The sequence below is a fragment of the Gnatocerus cornutus genome, chromosome 8, assembly GCF_029298725.1.
Source record: "Gnatocerus cornutus isolate USDA-ARS CGAHR chromosome 8, icGnaCorn1.1, whole genome shotgun sequence".
Taxonomy (NCBI): Eukaryota; Metazoa; Arthropoda; class Insecta; order Coleoptera; family Tenebrionidae; genus Gnatocerus; species Gnatocerus cornutus.
In genome coordinates, this window is record NC_142240.1 from 13712833 (window position 1) to 13732694 (window position 19862).

General features: G+C 35.4%; 2 protein-coding genes across 8 annotated transcripts in view; both read right to left on the reverse strand.

Moving 5' to 3' along the window:
- The window catches only part of Prosap (SH3 and multiple ankyrin repeat domains prosap), a 22777-nt gene extending 20325 nt beyond the window's left edge, over nucleotides 1-2452 (reverse strand). For all 7 annotated transcript variants that reach the window (XM_088042829.1, XM_088042825.1, XM_088042828.1 and 4 more), the window contains exon 1: nucleotides 2360-2452. The gene's annotated coding sequence lies outside the window, so the exon portion shown is untranslated. The remainder of the gene's footprint in view (nucleotides 1-2359) is intronic.
- The window catches only part of LOC148170072 (uncharacterized), a 27456-nt gene continuing 9961 nt past the window's right edge, over nucleotides 2368-19862 (reverse strand). Inside the window, exons 5-6 of the mRNA XM_088044254.1 lie at nucleotides 12656-12690; nucleotides 2368-2458 (exon numbers count right to left, since the gene is read on the reverse strand). Of these exons, the coding sequence (XP_087900380.1) occupies nucleotides 12656-12690 (35 nt within the window). The 3' untranslated portion in view covers nucleotides 2368-2458. The remainder of the gene's footprint in view (nucleotides 2459-12655; nucleotides 12691-19862) is intronic.

A 19862-nucleotide genomic window follows, 5' to 3' on the forward strand; every position in this document is an offset into this window, starting at 1 on the left:
CAGACGACGACCCCGCTCCGGGCGAATTTTGCAGTTTCCATCCAGAACCATGAACCCGACGAACACTGGTTTATGGCGCGACCATAAAACGACATGGAGCTGCAGTGGAGGATTAATAGCAGAATTATTTGAGATTTGATGAACGATGGAGATTGTTATCAAGGCGCCATGAGATAATTTGTAGAATAATTAGTGCGATTTATTGGAAATGATACCTGTCGGAGGACGTGACCTTTCACCGATTAAATCGACACCGGAGGTGAAGAAACCGATTTCGTGATTTATTTGATAATAATAAAGGACAAATGACACATTAGTTATGGCAGAAAAACTGGACTTTTCGCAATAAACGGCTACGCTGAACAATGAACTTTCACCCATACATTAATTACTTGACGCATAATTGGTGTATTAACATTGTCAAAAGTTTTATTAATGCAAAGCACACAAATTTCCAGCTTTCAATCAGTCACTGGGAAAACGGCACACAGATAATGAACAAACATAGTTTCAAATTGTATCCATCGGCTAACAGAATTAATTAGAAGAAGAAGCCTTTAAGCGTCAAGAAGTGGACTGCTATTGTTAATTGTGTTAATTATTGTCAGGCGTACTTAATGTACTGTTGTTAAAATGAAGTTGGTCAATTCTTGGCGTGGATTAAGAACCGGTTAATCCCAGCTCAACATCGAAATACAATCATGTAGCTTGTACTTCTCTGAAAATTGGTATTTTATAATCAAGAAATATACGTGCGTATGGAAACTGGAAACATACAACTGAAACTGCCTCTGAATACAAATGAGGAAATTAAAGAACGTTCGATTATTAATTCTAGAGTTGAATGTATGAGGACGAAAATTTTATTCTAAGAAAAACTGTTTTTTCAGCCGTGAAAGTTCCGAGATTTGAGGGCAAAGGAACGAGCCAAAAATCAAAATTTTGTAATTTTGGTGACTGTAACAAAAAAAAGTTCTTGAAAAGGACTGATTTACAACATTTTTTGCAAATAAATAGTTTTAAGCAATAAAAATCCAACCCTCAAAAAACTTAAAATCGACTTCTTCGCGTTAGCCTCATACAGAGCCAAAATTCTTCACGTTTCAAATAGTGCCTAAAAATTAAGGTTTGATGGGCATTAGCTCGGTCTTTAAACGACAATCTCTGATCTTTGTTGCATAGCACTATTTAATTTTAATTTTAATTACATAGTTTAAAAATCGTGGTAAATTAAAGAATTGTGAAAAGAAAGGCATGTAAAACATGTAGGTAACCAAAAATTTCCAACATTTGTCATGGTGAACTGAAATTTGTGTAATTTTTACTTTTTAGCAAAGAAGTTTAGAAATATGTATAGCAACTTAGGATTAGTACTGCACTAAATTATAAAATAAAATAAATATTCCAATAAAAACAATCGTAGATTTTCTCCCAAAGAAATTTGTGGCGATAACAACTTTGAACCAGTTTAAAAATGATACCAAATTATGCATTTATCAAATTCTAATTAAAAATTCTTAGATGGAAGCAATTTTTTTAATTCGAATTGCAATTCTGGTAATTTTATTTTTACAGCAAAATAATTTTTTGACTAGCTTAGAAACTGTGCTATAAAACTCAAAACACAAATTTGATTAATTTCCATTTCTGTTTCAATTATAGTAAAAAACTTTCCGATCTAGTTTGCTTATAACCGCGCAAATGAACTAAAACTCAAGAATTTTCGTCATTAGTAAATTTTGCACAATCTTAATTGGTGTCAAGTCACCTAAACAATTAAAGAAGTAGAGTTCCGCGCTGATCAGTCTGATCGCACAATTCAACGAAACAATAGCAAGGAATCGTATTAAACCATTTTCTAATTAATTCCGATTTGCATATCATGCATGCATCCAAAGGAAAAGAAACCAAAAGCTCCCAGTGAAAGGATATTACGTAAATGAGTTTTTCTTGGATTTTTCTGTCGTTTTTTAATTACATTCTGCGCAAACAATAGCAAAACCGAGGTCACAAAAAACATCGAGGAAGACAGTATAACTTGCCATGTCACACTTTCAATAAAAATTTATTTTCTTGTCGACACTGTTTTACAATGTACGAAGTTCACCTTGGTGTTATTAAAATTAGGAAGTATCGGCTAGTTTAGAAGAAAACCGCAATTTTCGCCGCCGTTATTTCTCCAGCCAGACGCAAAACAAATTAAAAAATTTGCATTGAAACTGGGTTTTGGATTTTGGCCACGGGCGAAACCGCCTTTCCACGAATCTAGCCGCGGTGCTAATTTAACATCAATGGATCACTTTCTTAGAATTGGCAAAAATGCCAACATGTACCATCAATTTAAGCAGATTGTACTTACGTCTAGTGTTGAATTATGGTGGTTTTGAATGGTTTTAACGGTTTGGAGTCTGTATCCATTAGAGCGGTTTCAAGTTACGAAACGCGACCTGGCCTCTACCTGTAACAGAAGAAAGAAAAATTATCACTTGCGAAACAAATTGGCAATCAGTGCTTTGTTATTTTCGTGGGAGCAGGTGGCAAATAATTGTCTCAAGGTCGCAGTAACAATAACAATTTCGTCCTTGACATAAAGGACACAATAATCGGAAAACATGACCCCACAAAAATGGAGCAACGAACTCTTGGCTGAAAACCAAAACCGCCCCTTTTTTTGGAGAGAACTTTATCGAAATGAAATTCCTCCCTTTTCCTAACTAAAGACTTGAACATTTACCAGCTGAGCTGATTCCAATTAACATTAAGCATGTGATGGTAAACAACGATGCGAAATTGTTACGATTTCCTTCGTTTCGAGCAAGAGAGAAACGACGATTGACGGGAGAAAGACCAACAAAAAACAGCGACGAGGAGGTTGTTGCCTGGCAACGGGTCAGACGCCGTCTGATCAATAACAGGAGAGTCAAGCGTTGCCAACAAAACACACGAAATTTTATTGAATTATTACTTTTGGTGGAGGCGCCAGGAGAAATGTCAGTGTGACAAGCGAGTAGGTGAATGACACTAACAACTTTACCGAAAGACACGTTCGAAGTTTCTTCACGTTGTCCACGCCGAATTTAGTACATGGTTTTGGAGATGCGCCAAGTTGACCGCAATGAAGTTATCGCCGATTGTGGGACTCATCAGTCATTAAATGCGACAACCCTAAAATGAGCATTTGAAAAAGTAAACGACGGAAGATGGGGGCGCCGCTTTTTCCAGTTGCTACCCTGCAGTGATCATTACATTTTTGGAAACGTGCCAGTTTCATCACGAAAATCTCCACGTTTAAACGGGCCAAATCCAAAAAGTGCTCTTACAGCGTTGAATTTATAGTGGTTTCGTGAGGGCTTCGGGCATTGTCTGCTGTGTAAAGTGTCGAATATTCTCTTATTAAGTTCTTGCAGGCTAAACTAGCACCATTCATTCTATTTCTATATTGTAGAGATATTTTGTCTGGGGAGTCGATGAGATAAAACCACCAAGGGACCAAAATCAAAGAATATTGGATTAATAGAAGAAAGAGCGTCAGTTTCCTGGATGAGTCTGTAGAGGCCCACAATTGAGACGTGAAAAAAACATGTACCTTCTGTGTTAATATAACTTATTTAGCAGAGCACGGAAGGTGGAAGTTTTGTCGTGTAGTTTAGAGCTACATCTGTCTAATAAAGCCGGGATTCTGGAATCTGGGGCTTTTGGGTAAATTATGGTGGAAGTTTAAATCTACCGATAATATAATAATTTAACAATTAGAATATTTTTCGTGTCAGCTGGGTTGTACGAGCTTCAAAATAACTAAAATTACGTCGAAATAAAATCTTAAAACGAACAGAATTTCTTAGGTTTTAAGTTTTACGTACATAAAACTGTTTTCAAAGTTCCTTTTTTAATTTTTGTTAAATCGTCAGCCGTGAGCTGACATTCTTCTTAAAGAAACTTTCATATTAAAAAACTCAGTGCGTATTCTGAGTTTATAAGAATATTTCAAATTTTGAAATTAAATTTTCTAGGTTAGAGTTATTTTACGTACTTCCAATCAGAATCTTAATTAATAGAAATAAGTAACATATCTTTAGATTTTTTCCATTTTTTTCTCCTGTAATCCAGGCTCAATATTAAATTACAAAAGTTCAAAGATCTTAACATTTGATTAAAAAAAAAGTGATAAATAACTGTGCCGGATGAAAAAAAATTAAAATAAAGCGGAAGAGACAAATATTTTTATTTTTAGTATCTGCGAAATATATTTCAATTAAAACTTGTGTTTCTAGTGGTTTTAACTCTGTAGCAATTAGATTTCGACTGATATGTAATGAAGGTTTGTTAATTTATTAAAAATATATCAAATTAAAATGAGAGAAACTCTGAAGTTTTAAAATTTGGAATTCTGGTAGATCGAGCAATAAAGCAATAAAAGTTTAAAATCATTTCCAACAAAAAAAAGTAATTCTGAAAGTTTCAGCATTAAGACCAAAAAATTTGGTAAGACTATTAATAAAAGCTTAGTAATAAACAAAATTTTCTAAACCAAAACATTTTTGTTTGAGAGAACAGAAGTTACGCTATTCTAATTTTGAAATTAAATTATTTACGCTTTTTAGATAGATTTTATTACATACTTCTAATTAGAATATTTAATTAATAGCATGAAGTACAAGCTTATTTATACAACAAGCAAAACAAAATTTACAAAATTTTTCCTAATTTGTATTTTAAACATTCCCAAGTTGCTATGGAAACAAAGCTATTCTAACATTCCGTATCGAAATGGATATTCTAGCACTGAAAACGAATGCGAAAATAGCGAAAATAGCTCTGTTACAAGAACAAATTAGGAAAAATAATATAAACACCTCGTTCATAAGGCCATTTAGGCACTCATCCATTATAAAACTCGCGGCTTTGCCGCTCGTTTTATAAACTTGGATTCGTGCCTAAAAAATTGCCTTATGAAACTCGGTGTTTTAATATACTATGTCAAAATTGTTCATCAAATTTGGCATATTTTTCACTAAAAAGTTCTAATTCTCGTAGTTTTAGCAATAACAATAAGGCTATGAAATTTGGTAATAAACTGTGCCAAATTACCAAATTTTAGGACGGACAAGATACATTTTATAATTTTCACTAAAAAATTGTAAAATTCCGGGAGGTCTAATACTAATACGAATTTTTAAAGGTTCCAAATTAAATAATTTTTGGGCGAATTTTGAAAATATTTCATTTTGGAATTTGCCAAATTTTCCAATTAAAATGTGTTATTGATGACTTTGGTGCTAAACCAATAAAATTTGGCCACATTTATTTACCATATTAAGGTCTAAAATGAAGATAAAGTAGAATAAATTTTTAAATTGTCAAAACTTAGCTTACAAGAATTTTCCAAATCTTTTCTTTTACAAAAGACCCGTTTAACCTGCAATCAAGATATTCTATGAAATCCCAATCCGATAACAGAGCTTCATTGTTTTCAACATCTTCAGACAGGATCAATAGTTCCACTAAAGACCAAACTTTTCCGCAACTTAATGTGTTTTCCAGAAATGAGAACTTCATTAAAGTTATCTAGTTATACCTCTAATCAGATCCTAATTTTCCCCCAACTATTTCCGCAGATTTTAATAAAAATTTGCAAAGTGAAGTTCAAACACCTCGATGTCGCTACCAACCGTTGGTTATTTACCAGCAATTCGTTCCAGAAGCGTCGAAAAAAACCCTCTAACATCCGGCACTAATCAGACTGACGGTACACACAATTTGTGGTTGATGTAACCGAAATACTTTTTTCGGACAACACGTTAATTGAATTGCATAATTTATTAGTGTCTTACTGATACGGCTCTTAATTTTTGTGTTGGCGTTACTGCTCCCCCACGCCCTTAGCACTTTTCATTTACACCCCGTTGCAAAATAATTCATTTCGTGCTGTAATGTGTTTAAGGTCCATTGGGCCAAATGAACTACCTTTCCGAGTTTTGTTTGATCATAGTGGAAGGTTACAGGGTGGGCTGGAAATAGGGAGGAGGAGTCTTGTTAGGGGATGAAACACGGCTTTGAGAAGTAATTGCTTTCTTAATATGGATTAATTTATTTAGGGAGGCGATGAGAGTATGTTGCAGGCAGTGAGCTTATTAATATTTTCATTACAAAACACCATGAAAACCTCAATCAATTTCACTATCTAAGTGACCTAAAAATTTTTTATCATACCACAAATGAGGGTCTGTGGACTAATAAGTCTACTTTCATTTAATAAATAGAGATAACTACCAGTATTAACAAAACAAATTCATTGATTTCACCGGACGCATTCTCTACAATTTACTGCCATCTAATTATAACATTGCTAATAAGTTAGTACTCCGATCATTATTTCACTATCTAAGTGACCTAAAAATTTTTTATCATACCACAAATGAGGGTCTGTGGACTAATAAGTCTACTTTCATTTAATAAATAGAGATAACTACCAGTATTAACAAAACAAATTCATTGATTTCACCGGACGCATTCTCTACAATTTACTGCCATCTAATTATAACATTGCTAATAAGTTAGTACTCCGATCATTAAAACAAACACTTTAATTGTATTTTATTATTCATAATGAAACACTTTATGTTGGATCGGTGTAAAAAGCGATTGCAATAATTTCCGCAAGAAAGCAGACTTCGGTGGTTGTTTTCGTTTTGTAATGCCAGTTAATGGTATCCAATAATTAGGCAGAAACTCGTCATCCGCCATTATTTCACTATTCGCGATCATTTCGAAATTCTTCTTTCCACGCCATAAATTCAAAGTGGCAAATTTTATGGAATATGCTCGTCTATGTCAAGGTTGTGATCTATTCATTTTGTGGGAATAATATATCCTACCAATATAACAACGATAAAACTCTAGATTTACGAGATAATAAATCCCAACCATCAAAAACCTAACAATTGATTTTAAACATCATATCCGAATAATAATTCCCCGTTACGACCTTCCTTTCACAATGAGGCTAAATAAAATCTTATTAAATTATTGAATTAGCACTAAATCATTTCATAACGTGGAATTATGCGGCGATTATGTCGAAATTTCGAAAAAACTGGAATAATTACTTCCAGCTATGGAATTCTATAATGAAGTCATTATTTGAAATTGTGTGTCGACACGTAGTAAAACACCAACATGCACGAACATCTCCAAATATTTGATCAGATCTCGGCGGTTCTAAGAAAAATCCGACAAAAGTTCTACTACAATTAAAAAGACAAAGAAAGCGTGATAATTCCGGTATTGTGTTAAAGCGTAGTTTAACGCTACCTCGATTTCCGGAAAGAATGGAATTTAGGTTGTGTGCATCAATCGAAATCGGACGAGATTTCAAAAGAAAATGAAAACTACATAACCCAACTCAGATAATACCGTTAGCATAATATATGGCTTTAAATTAACACATGCGGAGCTGCTATTTGCTGAATAAATATGAATCCTGTCACTTTATTGTTTAACAGCTATTTGTACGCGAGATTGCGATAAAAATGTAACCAGTGCACGTGGTGCAATTAGCGCAAGAGCTACCAAAACTGTCTCCATGAAATAAAATCGAAGGGATTGTCCCACTTTCCGAATTTCAAGTGGGCGAGTTAAAACAATATACAATAGAAATATAGATGTACTGTTCAATTTCGCCCACTCGCGAGTCTGAACACAAATTTCATTTTAATCTCTTTGAATGTCTGTCACCGATCTTTAAATAATTGGATTTCCATTCAGTGTGGGGGCGCATCATAAATAAAACCTTGGGTTAATTAATAATCCGGGAAATCCGGACTTTTTCAATAAAAAAAAAACGATTTTATTTACTCAAACGAGCGGACAATTTCTAGGGATGAAATTCAAGCATAGTTTGGTGAACGTGGGGGTAGTTTTGTAAATCCCGGGAGAACACAAATTGGGGAAGTTTGAGAAACGCTGATATAACTAAAGTAAACTTGAACTTCATTGTTTACATTACGGATCTTATTATTAATTCGAGATGGCTTCAGAAGTTACCCGATGAATTTTAGACGTTTTACGTTTTAAATCGATATTGTAAGATTTTAAAGGCGAAAAATGAAGTTTTCAGAAATGCGATCCAAACATTGAATTCCACAGAGTCCCATTTCCTTTCTGAAGAAGTGGTGGATTCTCCTTAATTCATTGTGCTCTTTGTTCCGTCATACAAATTCCGAAAGTAACTTTAGAGGTAGAGTCAAACAATTAAAGAAACTTTTTTAATTTTTTCGACAAACTTGAGATTATCTGGATTCGAAAGCGGGAGATTATATCGATTATGAGTCAGTAATGTTTGAGAAGCTCTTATAATGTAATCTGAACTACCAAATCCTTCAGTTTTCAGTTCAGTTTGTTCATTTAAAATAAGCAGATACTGTAGTTTTCTTTTCCGTTTCACAAAAAAATTCTACTTCGAAGTACATAATTAAAAAAATAACAAAAAGATTCATCATGAAATTCAAAGAGGATGTCTGAACCATCTTTTTTTTCCTAATACAACTTTCGCAATTACGTGATTTTAGAACAAGAAAGAAGAATTTTATTTCTAAGTCGAAAATAAAACCAACATTTCCCAATAAATTTTGCAATTGCGGCAATTATAGTGCAAGTTTTAGAATTTTAGAAACTATGAAAATAGTTTTTACTGCGACACCACTTCAGAAGTGTTCTAAAAATGATTTTTATTAGATAGACAAAAATTAACAATAAATTAGACTTGTTGGAAAATTCCTCAGTGGTCATTGTCAGAAAATGGGCAAAGTTATTAAGAAAAATTGCTTGGAATGAAATTCTAAACAGATTCGGTCACATTTCACAGTAAATTTTGAGAATTTAAACTGCATTTTGAATTGAAAATTGGTGCAGCGATCTCCTATTTTCCCATTAAAAAGAAAACTTTTCAATACTTATTCTAGACGAGCAAACGCACGTTTCCCAAAAGAAAATCTCTTACTTTTAGCGCAATAGAAACATTTCTGGCTTGAAAAATTCTAATAATAGAAATGTAAAAAATTAATCGAAAACGGTTTCTCAAAAATTGTGTGTTTTTGGCATCTATATTGTTATAAAATCGCCAAAAAGTAACAATAAATTTGATTTTCTAAGGACTAAAACGACCAATATTTAGAGGAAAATTGTTGCTGCTTATTCTAGATGAGCAAACAAACATATCTCTTTTAATTTACGTGAAGTCTAATTTTCTCAGTTCTCTCTAAAACGTTGCAAAGTTATAGGAGTAAAATATTACAATCCGACATTAGAGAGAAAATTAAATAAACTTAACGAACTATAGAACTCATTACAGGAAATAGAAATTCACAAGTTATTTGAAGAAAATCTCAACATCACAGAATACAAATGGTCTAAAAGAATCAAGGATTTGAAATTAAAAAAATCTGAATATGAATATAAATTATTTAAAAAAAGAAATCTAAAAATACGAATTTAAGATACACAAAACGATACAAATAAATTAAAATTCGGAAAAATATTATCGAAGAGTCCCGAAAAATTGAAAAAAACATCTAAGAATATGAGGCGATTGAACTGAAGAACTTTAAGAATTAAAATAGAATTAAAATTAATGAGAATTAAAATAATATAAAAAAAACAATCCAAAGAAGATAAGGAATCTTGGGCATTTAGAAGATCTGAGAATTTTTTTTAAAAAAGATTTAAATCTACAAGGTTTAAAAAACCAAACTAAACAAATAAATCTAAGACACAAAAATAAAAGTCGAAAAAAGATGATCAAAAAGATCTGAAAAATTTAAAGGAACATCATCACGAGGGGATAGAACTAAACATTAAAATTAGTAACAATTCAAAGAATATTAAAGAAAAATAATCTAAAGAAGGCAAGAAATCTTTTACATTTGAAAGATCTGAAAGATTTGTGAAACGAAGAGATCTAAAGAAGGAACATGAGGAAAAATTAACTGAACCTCAAGATTTTGCATTTAAAAAATTCAGAAGAAGAATTTGGAAACAGGACAAGAGGCTTCGGATAAAGAATCGAAAGCAATTAATTTCTTCAGGATGAAAGAGTTTCAGGACGCGTTTTTGAAAGACATCAAAAACCGACTTTTGCCTTCTTCTGGTCAATTTAAAATTCTTCAAAGCGCCTTGGGAAATTCCTGTAATTCGATTCCGAAAGTGATACTTTCAACCACACCACCGCAAGACTTTTTCCACAACAATGATGTATGTAATGTGAAATAAAAACCAGTTGTGTTGTTATATAAGATATTTCCAATGCGATTTTGTGCACCTGCACACACTATGCGTCCATAATAATTCAATAGCAAAGTTAACACACCCCACCACGTCCAACTATCACCCACCATTCATCAATATTTCACAAAGAGCAGAAATAACGCGTCGGAGATATTAATAATTCAAAAAGAGGCGATTTCATCGTCACACAAAGCATAATTCATATCTAGCATGAGCTGTGCACCGGTACCAACATAATGCACCTACATTATCCTTACGCGTTTTATAGTGCGATAAATAAAAGTTAAGTGCCATCACTTTATAATTCTGCCAGAGCCACTCTGCATAGATAAAGCAAACTGGTGGCTTTAGATCGATAAACTGGCAATCAACCCTGACCTATTAAGGGTCGTTCACCAAAGAAACTTGACAATAACAACAATCGCGAAAATCCACCACCTACCCTAAGTGTGTATTCGTCTATCCGCTTGATCGACATTTTTCCACCCCTATCAAAACAGCAGCACCGAGTCACTATCGCGGATAATCAGATAACAATGGCAGCTATGTTACTGCCATGGACAAGAATAAAACACACCGAGCACACCCACACGTTACGAAACCAAGTGGCAACTGCTGCTTGGGACCTGTGCTTCGTTTAAGGGGGTGGAAATCGATGTTGCCAGTTTGTGCGTCGAGTGGCGGCGAGTAGGGGAGAGTTTTCATGACTTTTGGAGGATTTTTCAGCGAGGGGACAACACGGCGGGAAAAGACGCAGGCGTTGCGTGGGTTGCACTGACAGCTGATCGTTTCGTGGAAGATGTGTGGAAAACACATTCGTGGGAAATTATCGGATTAAGGGTGTTTTCTTGCGACGACGATAAAAGAGAGACGAGGGAATTGCTTGGGATGTTTAATAGAAAATTTGGGTCGCAACAACTCCTGAGCTTCCACGTCTTGGTGGCGATTGCAAGAATAAAATCACAGTCCAATTCACCTACAATTTTTGCCCAGATGCTCTCGCATTACCGGAGCTGCGTTACAGTTACAGCAATTAAATTAGAAAACATGTCTGAATATATTGTTTAATCAAGTGGAATGGACTTCAGATGGCAACAGATTGTTCGGATTATTATGGGAGTTGACAGTTCATTAAATCCAGCGGACTACAATCGGGGTTTATGGTCTAATTGCACTACATTTCGAACAAAGAAAATCAATAATTCTAATGGCACTTGAAACCGCCACGGTGGTGATTTGTTGATGATGGTAAATTATCTTGGGCCCGCGTCCATTGGAGTTTCCTTACTAATTTATAGTGAAGCCGGAACTGAGAAAAAAGCTTGATAAAAGAGGAGCTTTCGAGACTAACATTGATTGAAAAACTTGGAACCGCAGCGGAAGTCAGATCAAAAGAAGTAAAAAAAACTAGGAGATTAATCAGAAAAACATGTGAAAAGCGGATATTTTCGCCAAAAGCTCCAATTCTAACCAACAGAATGTCCTGAAGTAAAGCTGCGATATTATGCCATAATTTGATAAATAATGCCGGTAAATATGTCTTAATTATAGACATTGAAAGTCATTTTATGTTTTTATTATTATTGGCTCGGATAATTACCTGTATATTATAGCTTTCAAATAAGAAATAGGACTGATATTACAATGTTTTGCGCCCATAAACATGATCGGTAACAGGTGGAGTTGCAAATTATTCTGTAATTAAGCTTTAATTTTTTTACACCATGAAAACTAACGAACCTTGCAGAGAATTACATTTCTGAATAAAGCACAATAATTACTTTTAACAAATCTCCAACTTTGGCAAAAATGATGATGCAAAAGAATCGGAATTTTAACTCGGAGATAGGCAACGTGAGATATGCGGTATTTTTAAAATTCGTCATCTTAGATGAATCACCTGGTATATTCTGCGCTGATATGCCATTAATTAAACACCAAACTGTGAGTAAGAGAATGAATTTTTTCCTTTGTTCGATTACATTTTAACATTATTGTCTTCAAATTATCGCATAAATTTTTGAATTTTTCACTTTCATACTATTCAAGTAATGTTTGAGCGGTTTTAACAAATTTGGATTAATTTTTCCAAGGCAAATTCTGCTTTTCTGATGTTTATAAATATTTACTTTAAAGGATTTCATTATATTAATGACACATTTAGAAAGTCAAACTGATACAAATTTATAGTTTTTATTGTATTTTGGTCTTGAAGGTCAATTTTTGAGTAGATAAAATTTCATAGCCCGTGGCCACCAAAAATTAAAAAAAAATTGCGATGGTGCAGAATGTTGACTTTGCAACGACACTTAAATCGTCAAAATCGAACAAATGGCTACAAAAATAAATACAAATGCAAAACTACGGTACTCACCTAGTTTGACCAGGACCAGTCGACGTTTTCGCAGACTGCAAAATGAACACAATCAGAACAAATCCGTTTCTGTGCAACAATCTTTTACACCAAGTGTTGCAGATAATCACATTTTGACCCAAATAGTTAATTGCACATTGTTCAGAAAATAATTAATTTCATAAAGAATTCATCGAAATGGTGCAGAAAGTTCCCAAATTAAACAGTCGCAACGAACAAAGAATTTTTGTGGCACGAAGTCATGTCAAGATGTTGAAAAATCGATTACTAAACTATGAATTATACGTTTTTCTTTATTGTATGTGCGTTGTTTCCTTTCTTCCACGTTTCCCTTTCACCTGCATGCAATCAGATTAATGTGTAATTTGATTTTTCTGCACCATATTGTTTCCAACACCACTCATTTGTAAAATAGTTAATCTCTGACGTCACAAGAGTTAAAAAGTCACGAATCCAGAAGTAAGATTACAAGTTGCGATACCAAACAACCCAACCTCTCTATAATGATTTACAACAACCGTTCCTTGATGAAACCGTTCATGTCTTATCATGTATCAATCCCAGTCCTTCCACGATGGTTAAGAGCGTGCTCACACATAAATCACCGTTAACCTAGCTCTATCATCACGTCTTTATTAATGATATATTTAAATTGGCAACGACGTGCGCCATGTATTCACTCAAATTGCATTTTAATTGAATTAATTGAACACTCTGGGATCACTTGTACAGGACGATAATTATTATTCCATATGCTGCGATCTTCGATCAACGAAATTAGTCGAAACACACAATTACATGATTAGGTTTGTCCTTGAGTGAAAACTGAAAACACATCTTTGAATTGGAGTTTAATTGTCGTCTTGTTACTCTTTGGTGTGTACTTATCGACCTCCCACTTGCTCAGTTTAATGATCCCATCAATTCTTTTCAATTGCTTTCGGTGTCTTTACATTGAAAACTGCCAATTGCTTTTATTTACGAGTTATTCGCACCGTAACTTTTATCTCGTTTGGAGGTATTTATATGGTTATTGTCGCTGTTTTATCGATTTTCTTATTAATTTATGACTCGTGGGCAAGAATCACCGAAATTATCACAGCTTCCACTTTACCACTAATCGATTCTACGTCAAACCCTGACATTTCAAAGAGGACGTAATTCCTGATTTCCTTTCATCGCGTTTTTGGACGAAATTATCGATTCGAGATCGAAGATAACATAATTTGCCATGTGGGATGGAAGTTAATGTCGGATTATTGAAAACCAGACGACCATGGGAAAAATGTACATATTAATCGTGAATTAAAAATAGTTTGAGTCGAATTGAATAATAATTATTTTTAGGTGTTGAGTTAAAAATATCGCCAGAAATTTAAATAAATCCTTTCCGCACCAATTCATCCGTTTAAAAGTCCGCAGCGTCGATTATTTTTCAAAGCGATACGTTTGTCCAATATGTGTTTTCAATCATTCAATACGTATTGAAAATTAATTCTTGGAAACGCACGAGTGAACTAGAAGTTTGAGTTACAAAAAAAAATATTTGAACAATGTCTGGTCTGAAGAGGTATGAAACCGCCTCAGGTTGTCGAGAACAAATTACAAGTTTAATTTCCTCGGATTCTGATTTCGCGATTTCAAGAAAAATGTGCTGAGGGAGTTTGGACAAGCCGATGGATGTAAAGATCCCCTCGTGTATTCATAATCTGATCCAGCAGGAAAGAACAACATCAGTGCCATTCGACACCGTCTCCCGTCCATCCATCTTGGTAAAAAGACCACGAGGAACTTTTCCACAGCATCAGCTATCGCTGACTAAGAAGAGGTCAGCGATGCCAAGGACCGGTGTTATTCTATATCTCTGTGACTCGGTGCAACTCGATAGGTGGTGCAGTGTTGGCGTCTCCTTATCATAGTCTCATATACCAAGAAACGACGTCGGTAGCGCGCAACACAAGCACATTCCGATTTCTTGGAGCCGTGCCCGGAGGAGGCAGCGATAACGCCGGTCACTATGCAATATGCAGACCACACCCAACTCAACAAGTTAATAAAGCATGTGCTAGACAAGATACCAGTGCTTCCTGAGGACCTCAAACTCGATTTACAACAAACGGTCACGCGAACGAACCCGGAAACTACTTCCGATTTTTGAAGAGGTGATGACGTGGGCAATCGATGGCGTATTCACCCCTTTCACTCTTAAGGAAAAGGTGACAATCAGGCACTTTGTTGCCATGGAAATGGCAGCTTAATAGGGAATGAGGGTTCTGGAGACGAGCCATACGAGCAAACATTTTTTTCAATAGCCAGTCGGCAGCTGACGCTGCTGACATGGAGATTTTCGGAATTAGGAAGTCGACTCCGGAGAGCACAAACTTTTGATGCAATCAATGAAACCCGAGTCTTTAAACAACTCCACGCAATCTAATCGCGACTGTCCTAGACACAATATACAATTCCATTAGCAAGAATCCTTCCCGTTGAAACGCTATACCGACCCCTTCTGTCATTCTTATTCAAATACTGTTATCGTATTGTTTATGTTATGACTGCCCGGAATCGATAAAATATGGGCTAGTCTCCCCACATCAAGTGTAAATTTTTCTTTGCCCACCAACGCTCGAATTAAATTCCTATTTAGATTCCCTTTGGGAAAATCTGCGGTAAAACCAAATAAATTATTCAAGTCCTGCGATTGAAACTGAAATTCGTTAATCCCCGGAAAACGTTCCACATGTTTGAACACCTGCCTTGATTATACATTCGATGGAAATTTTCCTGTCTTTTCACATTATCGTTATGTTATGAAGCCTCGACAAGCAAAAATTCACGCTATTCAGGATAACATGCAGATTTTTCAATTCCTGCTGCTTTAAAGATACTTTATGCGTCGCAATCATCATCAAATTTGTTACAGACTCCAGAGTCTTTCTTTACAGTGCGAGATTAAAACACTTCGTGCTTTCATCTTTTTGTATTCCAGACAGAGCTTTCGGGAGCCAATTTAACATTAATCATAGCCCAGATTGAAAAAATTGCGTATCATTATTTATTGTCAACTCAATTGAATTTTCTACTAATAAATTGTGAGCAGGAAACTGTCATTGCCGAGCGTACAATCAACACAATAACTTAATGCCGCATTGTAAGAGGTCAACAGAAACGAAATTCCTGCAATCATAACGCAGATATTGACCACAGGCGATACAAGACAAAATTCCGGCACGAGACAGGAAGGTAAGAAAAGGAAATACGCGTAAGAAACAGAAACTAGCATTGAATGAATTTCCAGTTTTCGAAACAAAAAGTAGTCTTACGAGGCGAGTCAGGTAGTCGTAATTGGTGGATGCGGAATGTAAATTCTGCAAAAACGGAGAGACAGTAAGATGGTTTTGCAGGACGATTTGTACTCGAAAGTCGGTGAAAAAGTGAAAGGGTCTGGACGCTTTTCGCAGAAATGTTGTTTTTAAAAAATTCCACTTGTGTCTGAAGTTATTAGGAAACGATTTGATTTTCAAAGGTTGTTTATTATGTCATGAGAATGCCCTCTGCGTGTTTATAGCGTTGCACAATGTTTGTTAATATGTATGGACAATTAAGACGTCTTCTTTTCACCATCTCTATAGAACAGGTTTCTTTCTATTCCGCGTTAAATAGCTGGAACATCCAAAGAATGACGCAAGCATTTTCACCTACTTTCTTTGAGGGTTGCAAAACGCTGAATTAAGGATAAGAGATGACGTTATCATATCGTGTATCTACTCTAGAAGCTCTATCAAAATGAAGCGTATTACCGGATTAATTAACAGTTTCCTTCTCCTGTCAGTAACTTTAGATGGCGATAAGTAATGCACTTATTCTTATATGCACTCGTGTTTTACTGGCCGCACTTAAACTTTTGACTTAAAGCGTGTATGCTAAAAGCTTTTACAAAAGCTCTATCCCCATTGTTCGTGAGTGCGCTGTATGTCATTACACGGACCACTCATAAATAAGAAGAGAATCACGTAACTTTTTCTATTTTATTGTCAAGCGCAACAAAACGAATTTACTAATATGTATCGATGTATTTCTAAAGCGAACGATAATTACACAACAGGCAATTACAGACATGTGAAAGCAAGAAAGCGGTCCATAAAAATTAACGCTCAGCACACATAATCTGCGTCGCAGTCGTAGTCTACGGCTATAAATTTACATATTATATTATCTCTTATGCTCATACAAACCCGAAGGTAGGCATACGGTAATATAAGTTTCAAGAATTTCAAACGAAACCGTTTAATGTCGCCGTGATTGGCCATTTAAAAATTTCCACAGGAATGTTAGAGATCAGGGAATTTTAGACTGGCTTATCAAAATTAGCTTCCTGTGACCATAAAAAGTTGGCGAGATTGAACTGATTGAAAGTAAAATATTCCGATTCTTGCTGCTGATACAAACAAAAGTGTAGAAGGTACAAATTACCGTTTTCAGTTTCACAATTTCTGTTATGCGCTTGACTACTATACAATTCGTGCACAGCCAGGAGCTGCAAGCTCAGCTTCAATGAGCTCGAATTAGAAAAAAATGTCCCGCTAGACGTATGTTCCGCAGCAGTACCGTTCCTTCCTTCGAAGAAAAATGTGGAACAGTAAACTCCCATCTCGATATCGCAATCCTTCATCGAAGAGATGTTTGAAAAGCGATTATTTCTCACCATCAAAACCAACACAGGAGTTGGTTGCACAATTACGACAAAACATAAGAAATGTTGTATGAAGTTACGTAACACTTCTTTCACTAGCCGCATACCACGCCACGATATACTTATTGAATATTATGGTATTCTCTAACTCGGGTCGTTATTTTCACCACAAATTGCCGCTTCTTATGTGCTGTATGTAACGCGGATGGCTCTATCACGATCTTGAGGCGTCATTATTGTCGCTATCAGTGCTTAATTTGAATAAGTGGAGTTGGATAATTTAAATATCATCAGGGCTGACAAGACAGCTTAGACGAGACATGAAATAGTCGCGAAAGCGTTGATTTATGGTGCTTTGTAAGAGAAAAATTCATCAACAATGCGGTTCTAATTATTGTTGTTTCGGATCGTGCGAACTGAAAGAGTATTGAGCCGCGAGGCCGGGACTTGATGACCAAGCCGCTAGAATAACACGGAGGTTGTAAGGACTTTCCCGAATTGCTTCCTAAACAATGAGCTGTTTTCACACCGCGGTTGTGTAACACAGCAGCATTCGATGTGGTGGGTATTATTAGTACCCTTTCTTAGCAGCGCAGGGTCATTCTTCATGCTTGAGAAGCACAATCCTGCGCTTTCGGCGAACTCCTCCAAAATGGAACTGCTTTCCTTTGGGAAACTAGGATAGTACCATACAAAGAAAAATAGATAAGAAAGTTACGATCATATGTGGCGAGGTATTTCAACTAAACACGTCCAAAGAAGGAAAAACCGTAAAATTCCGATCAGCTGCAAAGACAAATCTAATGAATCTGTTCAGTGAGAGAAAAACAAATTGTAAGTGAATTTTAGTTGGGAAATTACGACCCAAAATAGTAAAAACAAAGTGATTTCTTAGATTTTCGAAATTTCACACGTTTCAACATCGGAAAAGCCCCAGAAACTTTCAAGCAACCGGAGACTATCACTTTTGCTCACGACTAAAAGTCCTCATAAAGAAGAGGTATTATTATATTATTATATCAAATTGATAAAGATGAAGCGGAAAGCTTCGTACATGTGTAATCAAGGAAGTGCAAAACCGTAAATGCAATAATTTGGACGATAATAATCAAACTGTAGTTCAATCATTGCGATATCTTTAGTAGGTTATATCCACAATCAGTTTTGATTCACACTCTGCGCGTAATTTCCTTTCTTAATAAAAATGATGGCACGTGCTGAAGGATGTCTGAATACAACAACAAACTTAACTGTTCAATGATGTCAATTATTGGCAATTAGTGACCACTAGATAAAATGGTATTAAGTAACATTTTGTCGTTTGAAAGCAGCTTGGGAAAATCCACAAAAAAGAAATTTACATCATAAATCACTTCAAGTCTGATTCAGAAACGGGAATTTATTTCACTTCGCTTTTTGCGCCTTTTGCCCTCCGTCAACGCAAACTCATTGTGCGCATGTCTTGTTCAGTGCACAAAAAGGATACCTCTCTCAGGTCGCCTTACAAATAGACTTGCTTGTTGTTATAGCATTGGCGTGTTATAAATGCAAACAATCCTTTAGATGTTATTTATGCTGCAAATCACGACGAACTAAAAGATCTCGCCAACTGACCATAAATAAACAATAGAGCAAGAGCCAATTTTGTCTCATTATCCATGACGTTGCTTTAGTTCGATGCCCAAGAAGAAATTTGACGTTGGTAAGAATGTCGTGAGGACACTGAGGGCCTTGGCCGTGATGAAGTCGTGACTGTAGCGACGGTGCAGATGATATAGCCACAACAGTACTGACGATTTTTCATTGTTTGAACTTGGATAATGATTCTTCCAGAGTTTGATTGATCTAGGGTCAGATTCCATCGTCCTGTGGTTGCATTTTTGCATCGCAAGTCATTGCTGTCAAATGCAATTTCGATTCCGTCATAAAATTATCTTTCCTCATTTTTCTTTTCCGTTACATAACACCACTGACAGCTCTATAAATTACTTTCTTCCGTTCTTCTACCATACGATACAGTAGCGAACGATAATATTTAAATGTGATTTTTTGGCGCAAAGACTATTGTGTACGATTTGCCCTCTTGGTACCGTTAGGGCAGCAGGAAACGGGTTAGCTAAACAAAACGTTACTCACTCCTTTAATCTGTGGGAGATCTTGTACCGCTCGACTCATTTCCTGAAACCTGCGGGTAAATGGTTACGATTGTGCATTCCGGAGAAAGTAGCGCCCTTTCTCTACAACTATACGTAAATTTGGCAAAGATTTACCGGCGCGACGCGAAAAACAAATTTTCGGGTTCTCACGCAAGCGACATCCGCGAAGAAAAATCAATTAAGCGGAGTTATTAACCTAAAGTCGACTTAAATTATTTCGGAGTTGAAACGGTTTCTTTAATGAAGGGGAAATGAATTCTTACCAACAAAAACGGAATGCACTTTTAAATATTCAGGATTTTTGCTGCTATTGTTCAAAAGTACCGTTATTCTAATGTACAAAAGCATCGAAATATGA